At 39.4% G+C, this 17,596-nt stretch overlaps 2 protein-coding genes across 2 annotated transcripts; both read right to left on the bottom strand.

The window, feature by feature from the left end:
- Positions 1-884: 884 nt before the first annotated feature.
- Positions 885-8,429, bottom strand: LOC110005622 (low affinity immunoglobulin gamma Fc region receptor II-a-like). The gene is made up of 5 exons (XM_020660938.3): positions 8,394-8,429; positions 8,071-8,115; positions 7,715-7,978; positions 7,398-7,637; positions 885-1,710 (listed from the first exon to the last, which is right to left on the bottom strand). Exons 1-5 carry the CDS (start codon positions 8,422-8,424, stop codon positions 1,529-1,531), a joined length of 762 nt encoding a protein of 253 aa, XP_020516594.2. The 5' UTR covers positions 8,425-8,429; the 3' UTR covers positions 885-1,528.
- A 2,596-nt stretch (positions 8,430-11,025) lies between these two features.
- On the bottom strand, positions 11,026-15,620 carry LOC109996272 (low affinity immunoglobulin gamma Fc region receptor III-A-like). Its single transcript, XM_029280485.2, has 5 exons — positions 15,590-15,620; positions 15,462-15,506; positions 15,101-15,364; positions 14,784-15,023; positions 11,026-11,754 (listed from the first exon to the last, which is right to left on the bottom strand). Exons 1-5 carry the CDS (start codon positions 15,618-15,620, stop codon positions 11,633-11,635), a joined length of 702 nt encoding a protein of 233 aa, XP_029136318.2. The 3' UTR covers positions 11,026-11,632.
- Between the last annotated feature and the right edge of the window lie 1,976 nt (positions 15,621-17,596).

Below are 17,596 nucleotides of genomic sequence, written 5' to 3' on the forward strand. Positions count from 1 at the left end.
CACGGTGCCTTTGTACAGAAATAAACAGAATGATTGAACAAGATAATAAAATAAAATATCAAAAACAATGAGACTGGGGGGGTGCCTAGTGTCCATGAACATGCCTGATATTAATACGGGCCCCACACTCGATGGATTTCCAACTCAAAGTTTTGTCTTTTCACCAGTAATTTCTCGTGAAGGCACTCCATCCTGGGTCTCATACCCTGACCAAAGGTTCAATCCTAACCCTAACCATTCAAGGATTATGCCCAAACCTTAACCCCCCCATTCCACTTGTACCTTGTGCTAACCCTTATCTTAACCTAAACTGCCAGACTGGATAGCAACCCTCTCAATCTAAACTTGCTCGTCTGGTGCAGACGTCTCTCCCTACAGTCAACGAGCAGTCTGTTCTCAGACTGGCACAGAGAGTGTCGTCTGAGCCGTCTCACATCCTCCACTCTGAGTACGAGCTTCTACCTTCTGGCAGACGATAACAAGTCTCCTGATGTAAACTGAGCGTTTATAAAAACTGTTTTGTTCTTACGTTGATAAAAATTCTGAATAATGTTTCGTAAGGCTGTGTGGGTTGGGCAATAGCGTCAGGGTGTCCCTGTTTGCTTTTTATATTATCTTACCTGTGCACTTGTCTCCCATGCTGTGTGTCTGCAGATCCTGTGCATTATGGGTAATGTGCAATATATGTTGTGTTGTTCTGTATTGGTATGTGCCTGTTTACATGTGGATGAGTTTGTCTATTGGTTTTATTATTGATTGTGGAGGGATCAGCTGAATGTTTGGCAGCACTGTGAGTTCCAGAGAATTTCCCCAAAAGGACAATAAAGTGTATCGTATTGTTCACCGACCTCACTGCAGCAAAAGAAGACAAAAAAGACTTCTATCACACATCTTTAATAAAATGTGAACTATTATTACAGATAGACAGATGTTCTTTGAATTGTTGTTGATATAAAAACATCCAGTGGAATATTACAGTTGAAATGTTCATGTTACCATCACAGATGTTCCAATTATAGGTCGATATTTTAGGTAGATACAAACAGAAAGTGAAGCTCTGAGGCTCGTGGGTTAGGGTTAGAGAAGACGTGGTCTCAGATGTGAATCTTAAAAATAGAAAGACACTGAAACAAACTGTGGTTTGCACAAAGTCAATTTACTTTTAGAATCTTCACATCTTCATATAGAAGCAGAAAGAACATCTGTTGCTGGAGACAAATCTAAATGAATCAACATGTGAATTAAATATGTGAAACATGTCAAACAGGAAGAGCTGCCATTATCTTTCATCTGCTCATTGCAAAACATTTCTAATGATTGGATTCTTTTAGCTGTTTAGAAATGTACAATATTTTCATTGGTTTGCACAACATGCATTGAATATAAGTGGATCATCATTACATATAATTAACAAGGTGATGTAACACATGAAAGAAAGCAGATGAATGAAGCATTATGGGATGTTCTTCATTTCTGGCAACCAAACAAGAAAATGTCTGTTTAATTGTTCAGCCTGTCCTATCTTTTATTACGGTATCTCCATCTCGGTTTGAGAGCACACGAGGTGCCGTTGATTACCTGTTGGATTACCTCTGAGACAGTGAAGCCGTCTCAGCAGCAACAGCAGCAGAGCCATCATCACTACAGGGAGAAGGTTTCTAAAGATGATGAACAAAGGATCTGAGGACGTGTGAATCTCCTGGTGTGACTCTGCAAAGAAGACAGAAATATAAATAATGCACGCCTTCTCGTGGTGCCTCAAGTTTTCAAACGTAGTATGGGAGGTAGCCTTGAGAATAAAGGTCAACGTACACTCATTTTGAGTCACAATGACCTGACATGACAGGATGAAAATCGTAATTTAAGACATTTGAAGCATAAAATGAGGAAAGAATTGCTTTAAGTAAGTTTAAAATCATGCCAACAGGGGACAAATGTTTACTTGTTGAGTAATGCGATCTACTAGACATGTCTGGATACTCACCATTTTCAATTCAGGCCTTTCCGCTTATATATCTTTTAAAATGTTTTACAGGACTTTTCAGGACAATGTGGCTTCAATAAGTTTACTTCGAGATTTTTCAAAGAAAGCCTTTTGGTTGGGGTCTTCAGGACATTATCATGACATCTTGACCTTGCTGTATGTTTTGCCGTAGATCATCTTGCTGGTTTAGCGATGTGTTGACAAGCTCGATGGATTTCCAACTCAACTTTTCACAAGATTTCCAAGATGTAATATGCTTGTGTACTGTATTTCCTATGGTTCCAATGGAGGGTCATTTCTCGTGAAGACACTCCATCCTGGGTCTCATACCCTGACCAAAGGTTCAATCCTATCCCTAACCATCTTTGGATCTTTGGAATCTGAGAGGGAGCTGAGGGGCAACAGTCACTTTTCGACTTCATTAATGACATATTACCACGGTGGTTGGGGCTGGATGATAACAGATTATTCACGCTTGAGCGGGTGCACCGCACGCTAACATCAGGGAAGCCCAACCAAAACAGAGCCGTGCTTGTTCACTTCCTAAAATTTCAGGAGGAGTTTGTTTATCAGAAAACAGAGTAAATTGTATTTGGTTTATCGTCTGATGCTCATAAAGCTCCTATTCTCATTCATGATGAAAAAATCAAGCAAGTGTCATCTTATAAATATCTGGGTATAATTATCTACCATCTGCTGTCCTGGAAAGATCAAATCGATTACATCTGTAAAAAGACAAAACAAAGAATTTATTTCCTCCGCCGTCTGAGATATTTTGGGGCGAGTCAACAGATTCTTGTTTTGTTTGTTACCTCTGTGATTCTAAGTGTACTACAGTATTGTAACACCTCATGGTATATGTGTCTGTCCACCACTCTGAAGTCTAAACTGCTCCAGCAGTTGAACATCTGCTCTAAGATTGTAGGCCAACCCATGCAAAGACTCTATGAACTGACGTACAACAAAAGCATTTTAAGACTGGCTAACTGCATCACTTCTGACCCTGACCACGCCCTGAACACAGAGTATGAACTATTACCATCAAACCGGAGATACAGGGTCCCACGTTTTAATAAGGTCAGACTGAAACACTCTTTTGTTCACCAATCAATCCTAAAATTTAATGTGGAGCTGAATCCTCGACCAAAGCAAGTTTAGGGTCTCTGGGTATTTGTCTGGCGTTTGAGTGTTGTTTCAAATGTTTATATCTTGAGTGATGTGTTGTGTTTGAGTGTTGTGTCAAATGTTTGTATCTTTATTTCCTGTCTTAATTGTTGTGCCGCAAACGGAGCCGCTGGGACGCAAGGCAAATTTCAGACTATGTCTGACAATAAAGTATTATCTATCTATCTATCTATCATCAAGCACATTCTTGTACTTGCACAATTTTTGTTATAATTATAATATTACTATACCAGATGCTGAGATATGGCTAAACTGAAACAAGTCTGAAACAGGATTAAATATCTAAAATCTAAAATAGTATTCTTGCAGGAATCACATTTGATTGCCTCAGACATACATTTCCTGACTAAAAGATGGCAAGGCCATGTATTTCATGCTTCTTTTAATAGTCATGCGAGGGGGGGTCCTCATTCTCATGTGGAGTTATTGTCTTGTGTAAAAAAATGCTGTTACAATAGTATTGTAATCAGTGACCACGCAGTAGTCTCTATGGAGATTCAATTAGGTAGGATTGAGCATTGTTCAGGGGGATGGAGGTTATAAGATAGTTATTTTTTTGCAGGACCCAGCCTTTGTTAAGTTTGTAGAAAGTTGTATTGATAAGTATGAGTATGAAGTACTTTGAATTAAATAAGAATGAAACTACAGCCAGTATTAGATGGGAGGCGTTTAAAGCCAATATAAGAGGGGAAATTATTGGTTTCAGAAGCTCTAAAAACAAACGACACAACCAAGAGTTAAAAGCCCTAGAAAGCCAAATAAAAAAGGCTGAAACAGAATTTTATTTGAACAACGACCCTGAAAAACGACATATCCTGTCTATAATGAGAGTTAATTATGATAAGCTAACAACTGAGAGAGTGGTTAAAAGTCTAATGTGGACTAAACAAACATATTATGACCAAGGGGAAAAAGCAGGGAAATTATTGGCTTGGAGGATAAAGAAAATGCAGTATCTGGCAGTCTAACTATAGAACCATCAGGAATAAATGACATATTTTAAAGAATTTTACAAATCACTCTGCAAGTCAGAATGTACAGGAAATAGAGAAGCACAGGATGTCATGATTTGGTCTTATTTAGTTTTGTATTTCAGTGTTTAGTGTTTCTTTATGTTCTAGTGTGTTTTGTTCATTCTTGAGTTCTGTGTGTCTTTAGTGTTTCATGATTTAGTTTTGTAGTTGTCCTCAGTGTTTCTTGTATTGTATTCATGCCTCTGTGTGTTTTCCCTCTATGTTGTTTGCCCTGATTGTCCTCACCTGTGTCTTGTTAGTCTCACCTGTGTCTGATTACCCCTGTGTCTATTTAGTCTCTGTGTTTCTGCCCTTCTGTGTCAGTTCATTGTCGTTTGTGGGTGCGTTTGTTGTATGGCAGTTTACCCGTGGCTCCTTATCTTGTTGGATTTTTGTGTGCCTTTTTTATGTTTTAAGAATAAATAGTTTTTGTTAATTCTGCATCTGGGTCCTCCTCTTAGTTGTCTTGATCCGTGACACAGGATGCTTTTCTTGACCAGTTACAATTTCAGACTCTATCAGAGGAGGAAAAAAATAACACTAGGTAACCCATTAACAGCAGATGACATTTGTGAAGCTATAGGAGATATAAATAGTGGTAAGGTACCTGGGCCTGATGGGCTACCAATAGATAAATAATTTAAACTATAAAACATTTAAAAGACAACTTGTTCAACCACTTCTTGACATGTATGTAGAATCACTTGGTTTAGGAACACTCCCAGAGTCATTGAGACTAGCCACAATAACCCTTATACTAAAACCAAACAAGCCTCCAACCGAATGCTCGTCTTACAGTGGAATTAGTTTAATGGGATGTGACAAAAATATACTTTGCAAGGCACTTTTTAGAAGACTAGATACATATCTCCCTAAATTGGCTATTGATGATCAACAAGGTTTTGTACAAAAAAGACAGGGTTATCACAACATCAGACGAGTACTAAATATATTACATGAGAGACATAATGCAAGAGACACAGCAATGCTATCTGTAGATGCATGTCAAGCATTTGATAGAATAGAATGGGACTACCTTTTTGAATTGCTTCCAAGATACGGGTTAGGTGAAATGTTTCTCAAATGGATTTGTTTATTGTACACACAAACCCTACTGCACAAATCCTAACTAATAGTAACATCTCAAGGCCCTTTAATTTACAGCAATCAACCAGGCAGGGTTGCCCCCTGTCTCCATGACTATTCACTCTGGCAATAGAAACCTTGGCCATGGCGGTTAGAGAGCACATAGGGATATCAGGTGTTACCATCAGGGGGGAAAGATCATCTTATTTCATTATATGCTGATGACATCATATGTTTCCTGACAAATTTAAAAAATAGCATTCCTAATTTGATGAGTTATTGAAAACTTGGGAAGGTTTTCTGGATATAAAATGAATGACTCTAAATCAGTATTAATGTTTCTCAATGAGGAGGAAAGAAAGAATCCCAAAGTTAACACTCCATTTTTAACAACCACTGAAGGTTTTAAGTACTTGGATGTTAAAATCACCCCTGAACTCAATAACATAATCCCAGCAAATTATGACCACCCTGGTGGACCAGGTCACTGAATTATTGAATCACTGGTCTAATCTGCCTATATCTATGATCGGAAGAATAAATATTATAAAAATGAGTAATCTCCCTAAATTTTTACAGTATTTCCAAACACTCCCATTGTCACTACCAGACACGTTTTATGACAAACTCAGTAAGTTATTTAGTCAATTTATTGGGAATGATAAAAAAGATAGACTCCGACTTAAACTATTATATCTGCCTTATGAGAGAGGGGGGCTTCAATTTTCAAATCTTAGATGGTACTACGTGGCTGCCCAGCTAACTTCACATTATTTTTGCCAACAACACCTCCAGCTTGGGCAGACATCGAGAAAAATTCCATTCCAGATTTACCTTTATATGTTTATCTATATTCTTCAGATATTTAAACACTGAACATTTTTACAAAAAATCCCTTTCTAAGAAATACAATTACATTTTGGCATGTTGCACATAAATATGTCAGTGATTTGCCCCCATTGTTTCAATTTACTCCTATTTGGTGTAATGACAAGTTTTACCGGGTAGAAAGGACAGAGGATTTATGTCATGGAGTATGAAAGGTATTCAGAAAGTAAAGGATCTTTATGTGGATGGAGTTTTGCTTACTTTCGATCAATTATGTAAGTATCAAATACCCAAAAAACATTTCTTCAAATATTTACAGTTAAAAAACTTTATGTCATCAAAGTCTGGGCAGATTATGTGTATTCCACCTTTAACGGAAATAGAGAAGATAACCCTGCATAATTTGGCGAAAAAGGGTCACCTCTCTAAATATTACAATGTATTAATGTCCAATGCCTAAGAGTCAACACTAGACAAACTAAATGCATGGAGAAATGACATTCAAGAAGATATTGATGAAGCAGACTGGAATGATGCTTGTTTTAAGGCACAGAAACAGACAATAAATACGAGATTTAAATTACTTCAATATAAATCGTTGACAAGAATGTACATAACTCCTGTCAAACTTCATCATATGTCTGCTAATATTCCAGATGTTTGTACTAAATGTGTCAATGAAAAAGGTACTCCTATCCACTGTCTATGTCCAAAGATTCAGGACTTTTGGAAAGATGTTGTAAAATGTTTGTCAGAGGTTTTTAAAACAAAAATGTCTTTAATGTCAAACTCTGCGTGCTTGGACTATTTCCGGAGGACTTTACACAAACGCACAAACAGACCAAACTTCTGGAATTTAGACTTCTACAAGCAAGGAGAGCTATTGCACTATGTTGGAAAAGTATGGACGCTCCTACATTGAGAATGTGGATAAGGGAACTTTCAGAGTGTATTGGCTTGGAGAGACTAACGTACATTGCTAAAGGCAAACGGAGAGATTTTGTCCAGCTCTGGGAACCATATATGAACATTATAGAAGCCAGGAATATAGGCTTCACCTAAACAGAAATTATAAAATGTATTGTATTTATTTTTGATCTAAAAATGTAATCAAGTTGAGTGTGGGCATGTGAGTTTGTGTATTTTGTCGATACATGTATGGGTTTAAGGTCTGAAACTGTTTAACTGTTACTGTATGTTTCCTTTGTGTTTATAAAAATTGCCAATAAAAACACTAATCCCATCCAATAATACACAGAGCGTCTAAACACCACGCTGAAAACCAAATGACAGAAATGTACCTTCAACAGCCATCCGACTCTCAGCTGATTCTCCTCCTCCAGAGATGGTACACTTGTAGAGTCCTTCATCACGTTTGGTAACGCCGTGGATTGTCATGTTTTCTGTAAAGCTTCTTCCGATAAGGCGTCCATCTTTGTAGAAATCAGCTGGGTTGTGTGAGGTTGTCTTGTTTCTGCAGCGCAGAGTCACATCCTCTCCTTCCACCACACTGATGGGACTCTCCAGGATCACAGGACCAGCTGAACAACATAGGGTTCATATTTTATATCAAACAAAGATGAGTTCATGTAAAGATCTCGTCTTAATGCAAACATACCAGTAACAGTGATATAGATGATGTCGCTTGTCTTCCTATCTCCAGACTCACACCAGTATTGTCCATTGTCATCTAAATAAACAGTTTTCATTGTGCAGGATGACCTTGTTGATGTCACTGTAGTTTCACATGTCTGTAATTCCCCTTTGGACCGATGTACAATTTTCAGTCCAGTTGAGTCGTAAGAGCCCTCACAATGAAAGGTCAGAGACTCATATTCAAAGAACTGCAGTATGTTTGGTTCAGGACGGAGAATCAGTGAATCTGAAACAAATCAAAGAAAGACGAGTTCTCTTATTTCATCAGAAATTACCAAAGGAAGTTAAAATACAGCCAAGCAACAACCTGGTACTTACCAACGTCCTGAACACATGCACACAGCAGGAATAAGATGTGGACCACTGCAATAACAAAAGAGAAGAGCTCCAAATCACTGAGACTTGTTTAACAGTCGTATATTGTACTCATTCTTACAGCTCCTAAAGCTGCCTTTGATGTTTGACTTTTAAAGTTTTATCTTTCAGGTCCTGAACTTTGTTTAAATATTCTGAACCTGAAAGCCTTTCCTAGCACCAATAGCTTCCTCTGCATTAAACCACTGAAGGGTCTCAGAGATTGTTATTTATCACCATCCTAACCTTTAACGAGAACATCATTTAGTTTAACCAAACGTACTCACAGAGTTTGATGCGGAGGCCGCCGACCTCCATGTTGACTGTCTGAACACTGAACTGAATTATAGCTGAGGAGGGGCTTCTTCCTGTGTGGCTTATTTCTGCTGCTCATGTCAAGTTGTACATTTAGATATTTTTAAAACAATGTTCACACTGACTGAGCTGCTGTGGTGGTGGTGTAGCCTCAGTTGATAGATTTGCATCATTTGGCGGAGCCAAAGACTGAAGCCGAAACAAAAAATGACTTTTTCTCAGAGTCAGTGATTCTCTGGATTTTGAGCAAAGGAACACGAATGCTTTGAGCTGAATGCTATTATCTGCATGCTAACATGTTCGAAATGACCATGCTAACATGCTAATGTTAATTAGATAAAAGGTTCACCATATCTCCAGCCTCCTTATGCATGCTAGCTTGTTTCTTTCCATGTTTACTTAACTACAGCAACGGCTGAAGGGAACATAATGAGTCCTTTTTGATGTTGTTCTTTTTCTTGAATTATTTAATAAATAACAGATCAGTCCACTGGCACTGCAAGAGGAAAAAAGGGATGTTTATGAGGTCATTACAGTTCTGAAACAAAGTGATACTAAATACAGTTTCTGGTTTTGACCTTCAAAATCATGAAAGGTGTCTGACAAGACAGTTTTAAACATGCTGAACAATCATCCATTTATTTTACATTATAATGGGGGGTCTTTTCTTCCACTGGACAGATGTAGAGGGACAGAAGATGTGGGGAGACAGGTACCAAAAAGTGCCTTGAACCTTGGAGGACTGTAGCTTCTAGTTTTCATGGCCTCCTGCTTAACACTGCAAAAACGAAGGAGATGGTTTTGGACTTTCGCAGGTCCAAGTCACCCTTTAAGCCAGTTAACATCAGAGGGGAAGTCATTGAGGTGGTGCAAATCTATAAATACTTAGATGTGCATCTGGACAATAAACTTGAGTGGACTGTGAACACGGACAGAGCCGACTCTTTTTCTTGAGGAGGCTCTGGTCTTTTGATGTGTGCAGTGAAATGTTGGAGCTGTTCTATCAGTTTTAAATTAATATTGATGTTTTGTTTTCTCTGTTCTGTTTTTTCTAACTTGAAAGCTATGGGACACTCCTGAATTTCCCCCAGGAGATGAATAAAGTATTTATCTATCTATCTATCTATCTATCTCTACTCGACCCTCTGAGCTAAACCAGAGCTCCTGAAGAAACCATGACTGAGTGATACATGTGACTGTCAGATTTGTCTTTTTCTGGGTTCACTCATCACTATTTGCAGTGTTATGTGCTGTTTTCTATGGTGGTCTTTATGGGTTCTCTCTGTGAATGAAATTACTGTTTTGACCTTTAATTTTAATCCATCATCAGACTCAGAACAACTTAAACAACATCATGCGCTTTGATTCATTGTCAATTGAATATTTAGCATGTGTTTTCCTTTGTAAACATTACTTTGTCGACCAAACAAGATTCTATAAATATTTGAAATCAAAAATGTTCATCTTTTTTTGAGTAGCCACGTGTAATTTAAGTCTCCAAGGCCATTTTTGTGTTTCTACCTCTGACACAAACACACTAAAAATAAACAAGCTCTTCTCTGCCCCCTGCTGTGCTTTTTAAGTTTTCTGATGACACTGCCATTCTAAGCCTGTTGTACCAGGACATGGACCCCTCATCATATTTCACTGAAGTACAGACTGTTGTTCAGTGATGTGATGCTAACTGCCTTATTGCAAATGTAATTAAAACAGAGGAGATGGTGCTGGATCGTCGTTCTGGGGGAGATCATACCCATGTTTTTATCTATGACAAAAGAATCAACCAGGTGCCTACAGGTATCTTGGTATACATCTTGACAACCTGTTAAGCTGGAAAAGTCATGTTGATCATTTGTGTTGTCGTTTACAGCAAAGACTTCTTACGTAAACTCAGGGTGTTTGGTGTTGACTATCAGATCATGTTTTTGTTTTATCAGGTCGTGTTGGAGAGTGTCCTCAGGAATGGTATGTCAGCATGATACAGTAATCTCTCTGTTCAGTTAAAATCTAAACTTGCTCGTCTGGTGCAGACGTCTCTCCCTACAGTCAACGAGCAGTCTGTTCTCAGACTGGCACAGAGAGTGTTGTCTGAGCCGTCTCACGTCCTCCACTCTGAGTACGAGCTTCTACCTTCTGGCAGATGATAACAAGTCTCCTGATGTAAACTGAGCGTTTATAAAAACTATTTTGTTCTTACGTTGATAAAAATTCTGAATAATGTTTCGTAAGGCTGTGTGGGTTGGGCAATAGCATCAGGGGGTCCCTGTTTGCTTTTTATGTTCTCTTACCTGTGCACTTGTCTCCCATGCTGTGTTTCTGCAGATCCTGTGCATTATGGGTAATGTGCACTTTATGTTGTGTTGTTCTGTATTGGTATGTGCCTGTTTACATGTGGATGAGTTTGTCTATTGGTTTTATTATTGATTGTGGAGGGATCAGCTGAATGTTTGGCAGCACTGTGAGTTCCAGAGAATTTCCCCAAAGGACAATAAAGTGTATCGTATTGTTCACCGACCTCACTGCAGCAAAAGAAGACAAAAAAGACTTCTATCACACATCTTTAATAAAACATGTGAACTATTATTACAGATAGACAGATGTTCTTTGAATTGTTGTTGATATAAAAACATCCAGTGGAATATTACAGTTGAAATGTTCATGTTACCATCACAGATGTTCGAATTATAGGTCGATATTTTAGGTAGATACAAACAGAAAGTGGAGCTCTGAGGCTCGTGGGTTAGGGTTAGAGAAGACGTGGTCTCAGATGTGAATCTTAAAATAGAAAGACACTGAAACAAACTGTGGTTTGCACAAAGTCAATTTACTTTTAGAATCTTCACACCTTCATATAGAAGCAGAAAGAACATCTGTTGCTGGAGACAAATCTAAATGAATCAACATGTGAATTAAATATGTGAAACATGTGAAACAGGAAGAGCTGCCATTATCTTTCATCTGCTCATTGCAAAACATTTCTAATGATTGGATTCTTTTAGCTGTTTAGAAATGTACAATGTTTTCATTGGTTTGCAAAACATGAACTGAATATAAGTGGATCATCATTACATATAATTAACAAGATGATGTAACACATGAAAGAAAGCAGATGAATGAAGCATTATGGGATGTTCTTCATTTCTGGCAACCAAACAAGAAAATGTCTGTTTAATTGTTCAGCCTGTCTTATCTTTTATTTCGGCATCTGAAATCAGCTGAGACAGTGAAGCCGTCCCAGCAGCAACAGCAGCGGAGCCATCATCACTACAGGGAGAAGGTTTCTGAAGATGATGAACAGAAGATCTGAGGACGTGTGAATCTCCTGGTGTGGCTCTACAAAGAAGACATAAATTTTAGTAAAAGTACATTTTACCACAGCCCCAAACACAGCCCTACATTGCTTAGCTTCCGTGGTTACACTCAGACTGGTTTCTCCAAACAGGGGCCAGGATAACAGTCATCTTATCTTGGTAATACAAAGTATATTGAAAAGTTATTCATACAACCCTCCTAATCCCATCCGAGGGGGTCACGTGACCAGGACCAAGATGGCAGTTAAGTGAGGAGGCTCCCGAAACTGTGCATGATTTACTTAAATAAGACCTGATAAAAATGTTTCACATTTAAAAAAGAACCACGGTCTTGATATGCCAAAGACTTCTGCAGTCAAACAGTGTGATATTTTCACTCGAGGATGCAAGACGGGCACGAAAACTACTTCACCGAGTCCACCGAGTGATATAGAAGCTAACATGGCTAATATAGCTGAAGTACTGAACGAGCTGAAATCACTTCGTGCAGACTTCGGCACTCAGTTGGACAGTATTGACACCCGTCTGACTGAAATGGCGAACTCAATGGCTGCATTGGAAAATAAAGTGACAGAGGTAAAACGAGATGTCTTTACCAACGCAGCACATAACGAAGAAGCTGAAGGCTAACGAGACGGAAACAACTCTTGAAAAAACAGAAGCCGCACTAGACTCTGCAATCAAACATATTGTTTTTCTTGAGTCCAAAACAGAAGACCTGGAGAACCGGGGAAAAAGGAAGAATCTACGGATCTTTGGAATCTGAGAGGGAGCTGAGGGGCAACAGTCACTTTTCGACTTCATTAATGACATATTACCACGGTGGTTGGGGCTGGATGATAACAGATTATTCACGCTGGAGCGGGTGCACCGCACGCTAACATCAGGGAAGCCCAACCAAAACAGAGCCGTGCTTGTTCGCTTCCTAAAATTTCAGGAGGAGTTTGTTTATCAGAAAACAGAGGAAGTTGTATTTGGTTTACCGTCTGATGCTCATAAAGCCCCTATTCTCATTCATGATGAAAAAATCAAGCAAGTCTCATCTTATAAATATCTGGGTATAATGATCGACCATCTGCTGTCCTGGAAAGAGCAAATCAATTACATCTGTAAAAAGACAAAACAAAGAATTTATTTCCTCCGCCATCTGAGATCTTTTTGGGGGAGTCGACAGATTCTTGTTTTGTTCATTACCTACAGTAGTGTACTACAGTATTGTAACACCTCATGGTATATGTGTCTGTCCACCACTCTGAAGTCTAAACTGCTCCAGCAGTTGAACATCTGCTCTAAGATTGTAGGCCAACCCATGCAAAGACTCTATGAACTGGCATACAACAAAAGCATTTTAAGACTGGCTAACGGCATTACTTCTGACCCTGACCACGCCCTGAACAGAGAGTATGAACTATTACCATCAAACCGGAGATACAGGGTCCCACGTTTTAATAAGGTCAGACTGAAACACTCTTTTGTTCACCAATCAATCCTAAACTTGAATGTGGAGCTGAATCCTCGACCAAAGCATGTTTAGGGCCTCTGGGTATTTGTTTGACGTTTGAGTGTTGTTTCAAATGTTTAAATCTTGAGTGTTGTGTTGTGTATGAGTGTTGTTTCAAATGTTTATATCTTGAGTGTTGTGTTGTGTTTGAGTGTTGTGTCAAATGTTTGTATCTTTGTTTCCTGTCTTAATTGTTGTGCCGCTGGGACGCAAGGCAAATTTCAGACTACGTCTGACAATAAAGTATTTTCTATCTATCTATCTATCTATCTATCTATCTATCTATCTATCTATCGTCAAGCACGTTCGTATCAGGCGGGGATTCAACCTGGTTTCAAAGCTGTTTGTTGACAATAATGCCTTCCGAGGATTTCATCACAACCCCTGTAAGCTCAGAGTCCTATATGGTGGTAAGATACATCTCTCCTCAACACCACAAGAATTAGAAAAGTTTTCCCACGGGCAACAGCGGGCACCCGCGACCCGTGAATACTGAATGACGGTATCTACCACCACTACAAACTTTAAGGACTTTACAATATAAATCGTTAACAAGAATGTACATAACTCCTGTCAAACTTCATCATATGTCTGCTAAAATTCCAGATGTTTGTACTAAATGTGTCAGTGAAAAAGGTACTCCTATCCACTGTCTATGGGAATGTCCAAAGATTCAGGACTTTTGGAAAGATGTTTTAGCTTAGTCTGTAGGGACTTGGGTTGGGAATCGGAGGGTTCAAGTCCCGGCACGGACCAAGTCCGGAAATTGGCCTGGTAGCTGGAGAGGTGCCAGTCCACTTCCCGAGCACTGCCGAGGTTCCCTTGAGCAAGGCACCTAACCCCCCCACCAGCTCAGGAGCGCCCACTGTGGGCAGCCCCCTCACTCTGAGACCTCTCCATTAGTGCATGTCTATAGGATCCTGTTTGTGCATGTGTGTGTATTTCGGCCTATGTTTGTGTAGCATGTTTACTAGACAGAGTGTAAAAACGAATTTCCCCTCGCGGGATCAATAAAGTATAAAATTATAATTATAAATTATGTTGTAAAATGTTTGTCAGAGGTTTTTAAAACAAAAATGTCTTTAAATGTCAAACTCTGTGTACTTGGAATATTTCTGGAGGACTTTACACAAACGCACATGTTGGAAAAGTATGGATGCTCCTACATTGAGAATGTGGATAAGGGAACTTTCAGAGTGTATTGGCTTGGAGAGACTAACGTACATTGCTAAAGGCAAACGGAGAGATTTTGTCCAGCTCTGGGAACCATATATGAACATTATAGAAGCCAGGAATATAGGCTTCACCTAAACAGAAATTGTAAAATTTATTTTATTTATTTTTGATCTAAAAATGTGTGCAAGTTGAGTGTGGGCATGTGAGTTTGTGTATTTTGTTGATACATGTATGGGTTTAAGGTCTGAAACTGTTTAACTGTTACTGTATGTTTCCTTTGTGTTTATAAAAATTGCCAATAAAAACACTAATCCCATCCAATAATACACAGAGCGTCTAAACACCACGCTGAAAACCAAATGACAGAAATGTACCTTCAACAGCCATCCGACTCTCAGCTGATTCTCCTCCTCCAGAGATGGTACACTTGTAGAGTCCTTCATCACGTTTGGTAACGCCAGGGATTGTCATGTTTTCTGTAAAGCTTCTTCCGATAAGGCGTCCATCTTTGTAGAAATCAGCTGGGTTGTGTGAGGTCGTCTTGTTTCTGCAGCGCAGAGTCACATCCTCTCCTTCCACCACACTGATGGGACTCTCCAGGATCACAGGACCAGCTGAACAACATAGGGTTCATATTTTATATCAAACAAAGATGAGTTCATGTAAAGATCTCGTCTTAATGCAAACATACCAGTAACAGTGATATAGATGATGTCGCTTGTCTTCCCATCTCCAGACTCACACCAGTATTGTCCATTTTCATCTAAATAAAGAGTGTTAATGGAGCAGGATGACCTTTTTGATGTCACTGGAGTTTCACATGTCTGTAATTCCCCTTTGGACCGATGTACAATTTTCAGTCCAGTTGAGTCGTAAGAGCCCTCACAATGAAAGGTCAGAGACTCATATTCAAAGAACTGCAGCATGTTTGGTTCAGGACGGAGAATCAGTGAATCTGAAACAAATCAAAGAGAGACGAGTTCTCTTATCCCATACAAAATACCAAGATGCAGCCTTTGAATAATAAAACTGAAAAACTAAACGGTACATACCCACATCTTGAACATGTGCACACAGCAGGAATAACACACAGATCACTGAAAAGACAAAGAGTTGTCGGTTAGATCTCAGATAAAGAGGTTCGGAAATATCTATCAAACAGATAAAGAATCATACTCACACGGCCTGATGTTAAGAGCACTGACCGCCATGATGACTCTCCGAACTTATGACTGAAGCGTCCAGCAGGTGAGGAGGGGTCTCCTGCTTATATTTGGTGCTGATGTGATACATGGTTTGTGGTTAGGGTTGAATAATTTTACCACAGACAAACTGATCAAGACCCTGAGGGGTTCATTTAAATGTTATAAGGCGGAGAAAATGAACAGAGACAAACTGTCTGTGAGAGCAAACTGTGGTTTAAATGCAGATACTAGTTTAAACTGAAATAACACACACAGGCTCAGTGCCATAGCTTCATCTTTTTTCTAAGCGCTTCATCTTTCTAGAGCAGCACTTTAAGAGAGAACTCACACTCGGACATCTGTACCGTACATAAGCACATTTGGCCCCTATAGTCCTGTTCGTTTGACTAATGTGAGTGCTCGCTACACTTCCTCGGCCCTGGGTTAGTTTTAGGGTTAGTGTAGGGTTAGGTTGGGGAAGCATAGACTCAATGACCCCTCCGCGAGTCAACTAAGAGCAGGCAGTTAGATAGGGATGCAAAGGGGTTGCATGTTTGAAATTTGAATAACTCTTGATGGGAAGGTCGCACAGACTTGGAACCAAGATGTGCTCCCCCATTTACAGGCCCTGGCTTTCCATTGGTACCACCCATGAGTGTGTATGACGTCGGGAAGTGTTCAAACGGTGACTGGTTGAAGTGTTTTTGGCCATATCTCAGGAACGGAAGGTCCGTTGTGGAGTTATATGCCTAAACGTGGGCCCATCTGAAATGAATGGGCTGAGCTGTGATGTGAAAAAGGAGCACGTTAGGAGCACGTTTCAGAGCATTCGGAGTCAATGGGTACCCAGTTTGTTGTGTCTCTTTTGTGAGTCGACTTGTGTACTTGCTGAGACTTGCAACACATCCCGAGTAGTTAGGTTTAGTAAAAGGGTGTGGGGTTAGGGTAGGGTTAGGTTAGGTAGGGGTCCCCCTCTGGGGGACACTATGAGGGGCACGGGCACTCGGGGGACGATGGGTATTAAAACCTCCTTAAAAACCACACAACGGTGTTTCATAAAAGCCCTCTATGACAGTATTAAAATTTGGATAAAAAGGTGACCAGACCACTGTGCAGGAGAGGCAGGCGGAGCTCTATTGTTAATTAAAAGCCTCCGGGGTCCTAGGGCCTCTGTTAAACCATCTGAGGAGTGTCCAGGCTATGGCCATTGCTAAATAAATATATATAAATAACCTTAAAGAAAGTATAAAGATTAGATAAAAGAAAGAGTGCTATGAATTCAAAGAATTAAAGCTGTCTAAAAAATGTATACATATATAAAGTGCCCAGAATAAATTAAAACACATCAAACAATAAAAGGAATAAAAAAGTTGCTAAAATAGTAAAAGTAAAACTCACACAACCGTCATAGTAAAATATATATATATATATGCAGTCACCTATTTAAAACAGCTAAAACCCATGATTCAATTCATAAAAGATCTTTATAAATAAATAAATATATAAAAAAATAAATTAAAGGATAAAAGTGCAATAAACCATCACCAGACACATCCAAGGCTTTTCTAAAAGAGCTTTATTAATAAAATAGTTTAAGAGAAGGACTCCCCCCGGACGGGAGCCCTCCTGATAAAAACCTGTAGGAGAGAGGCCCTGGGAGACCAGGCGTAAAGCATTTCTAATAAATACTGAAGCTATTTCATTAAAAGGGAGGAAATGGATCCACCCTAGTATTTTTCATTTAGACCAGTTGGATCTATAGTTTTCAGTAGATGGATCCATTTCCTCTCCGCCGCTCATCTCTGGACAGTGGTCCCTGTTGCTCTCCAGGCCCATGCTCTCAACATTGTGTTGGCCGTGGAGTTTAAAATGTGCATGACACTGGTACCATTCCCGCTGTTCATTTTGAAAAAGTGCTGCTTTATTCTGGCTGTTATGTCGTTCCTGATCTCACCCACATAGAGTCTGTGGCAGGCCTTACATCTGATAGCATAGACTGCATT

Source organism: Labrus bergylta, chromosome 21 (genome assembly GCF_963930695.1).
Source record: "Labrus bergylta chromosome 21, fLabBer1.1, whole genome shotgun sequence".
Taxonomy (NCBI): domain Eukaryota; kingdom Metazoa; phylum Chordata; class Actinopteri; order Labriformes; family Labridae; genus Labrus; species Labrus bergylta.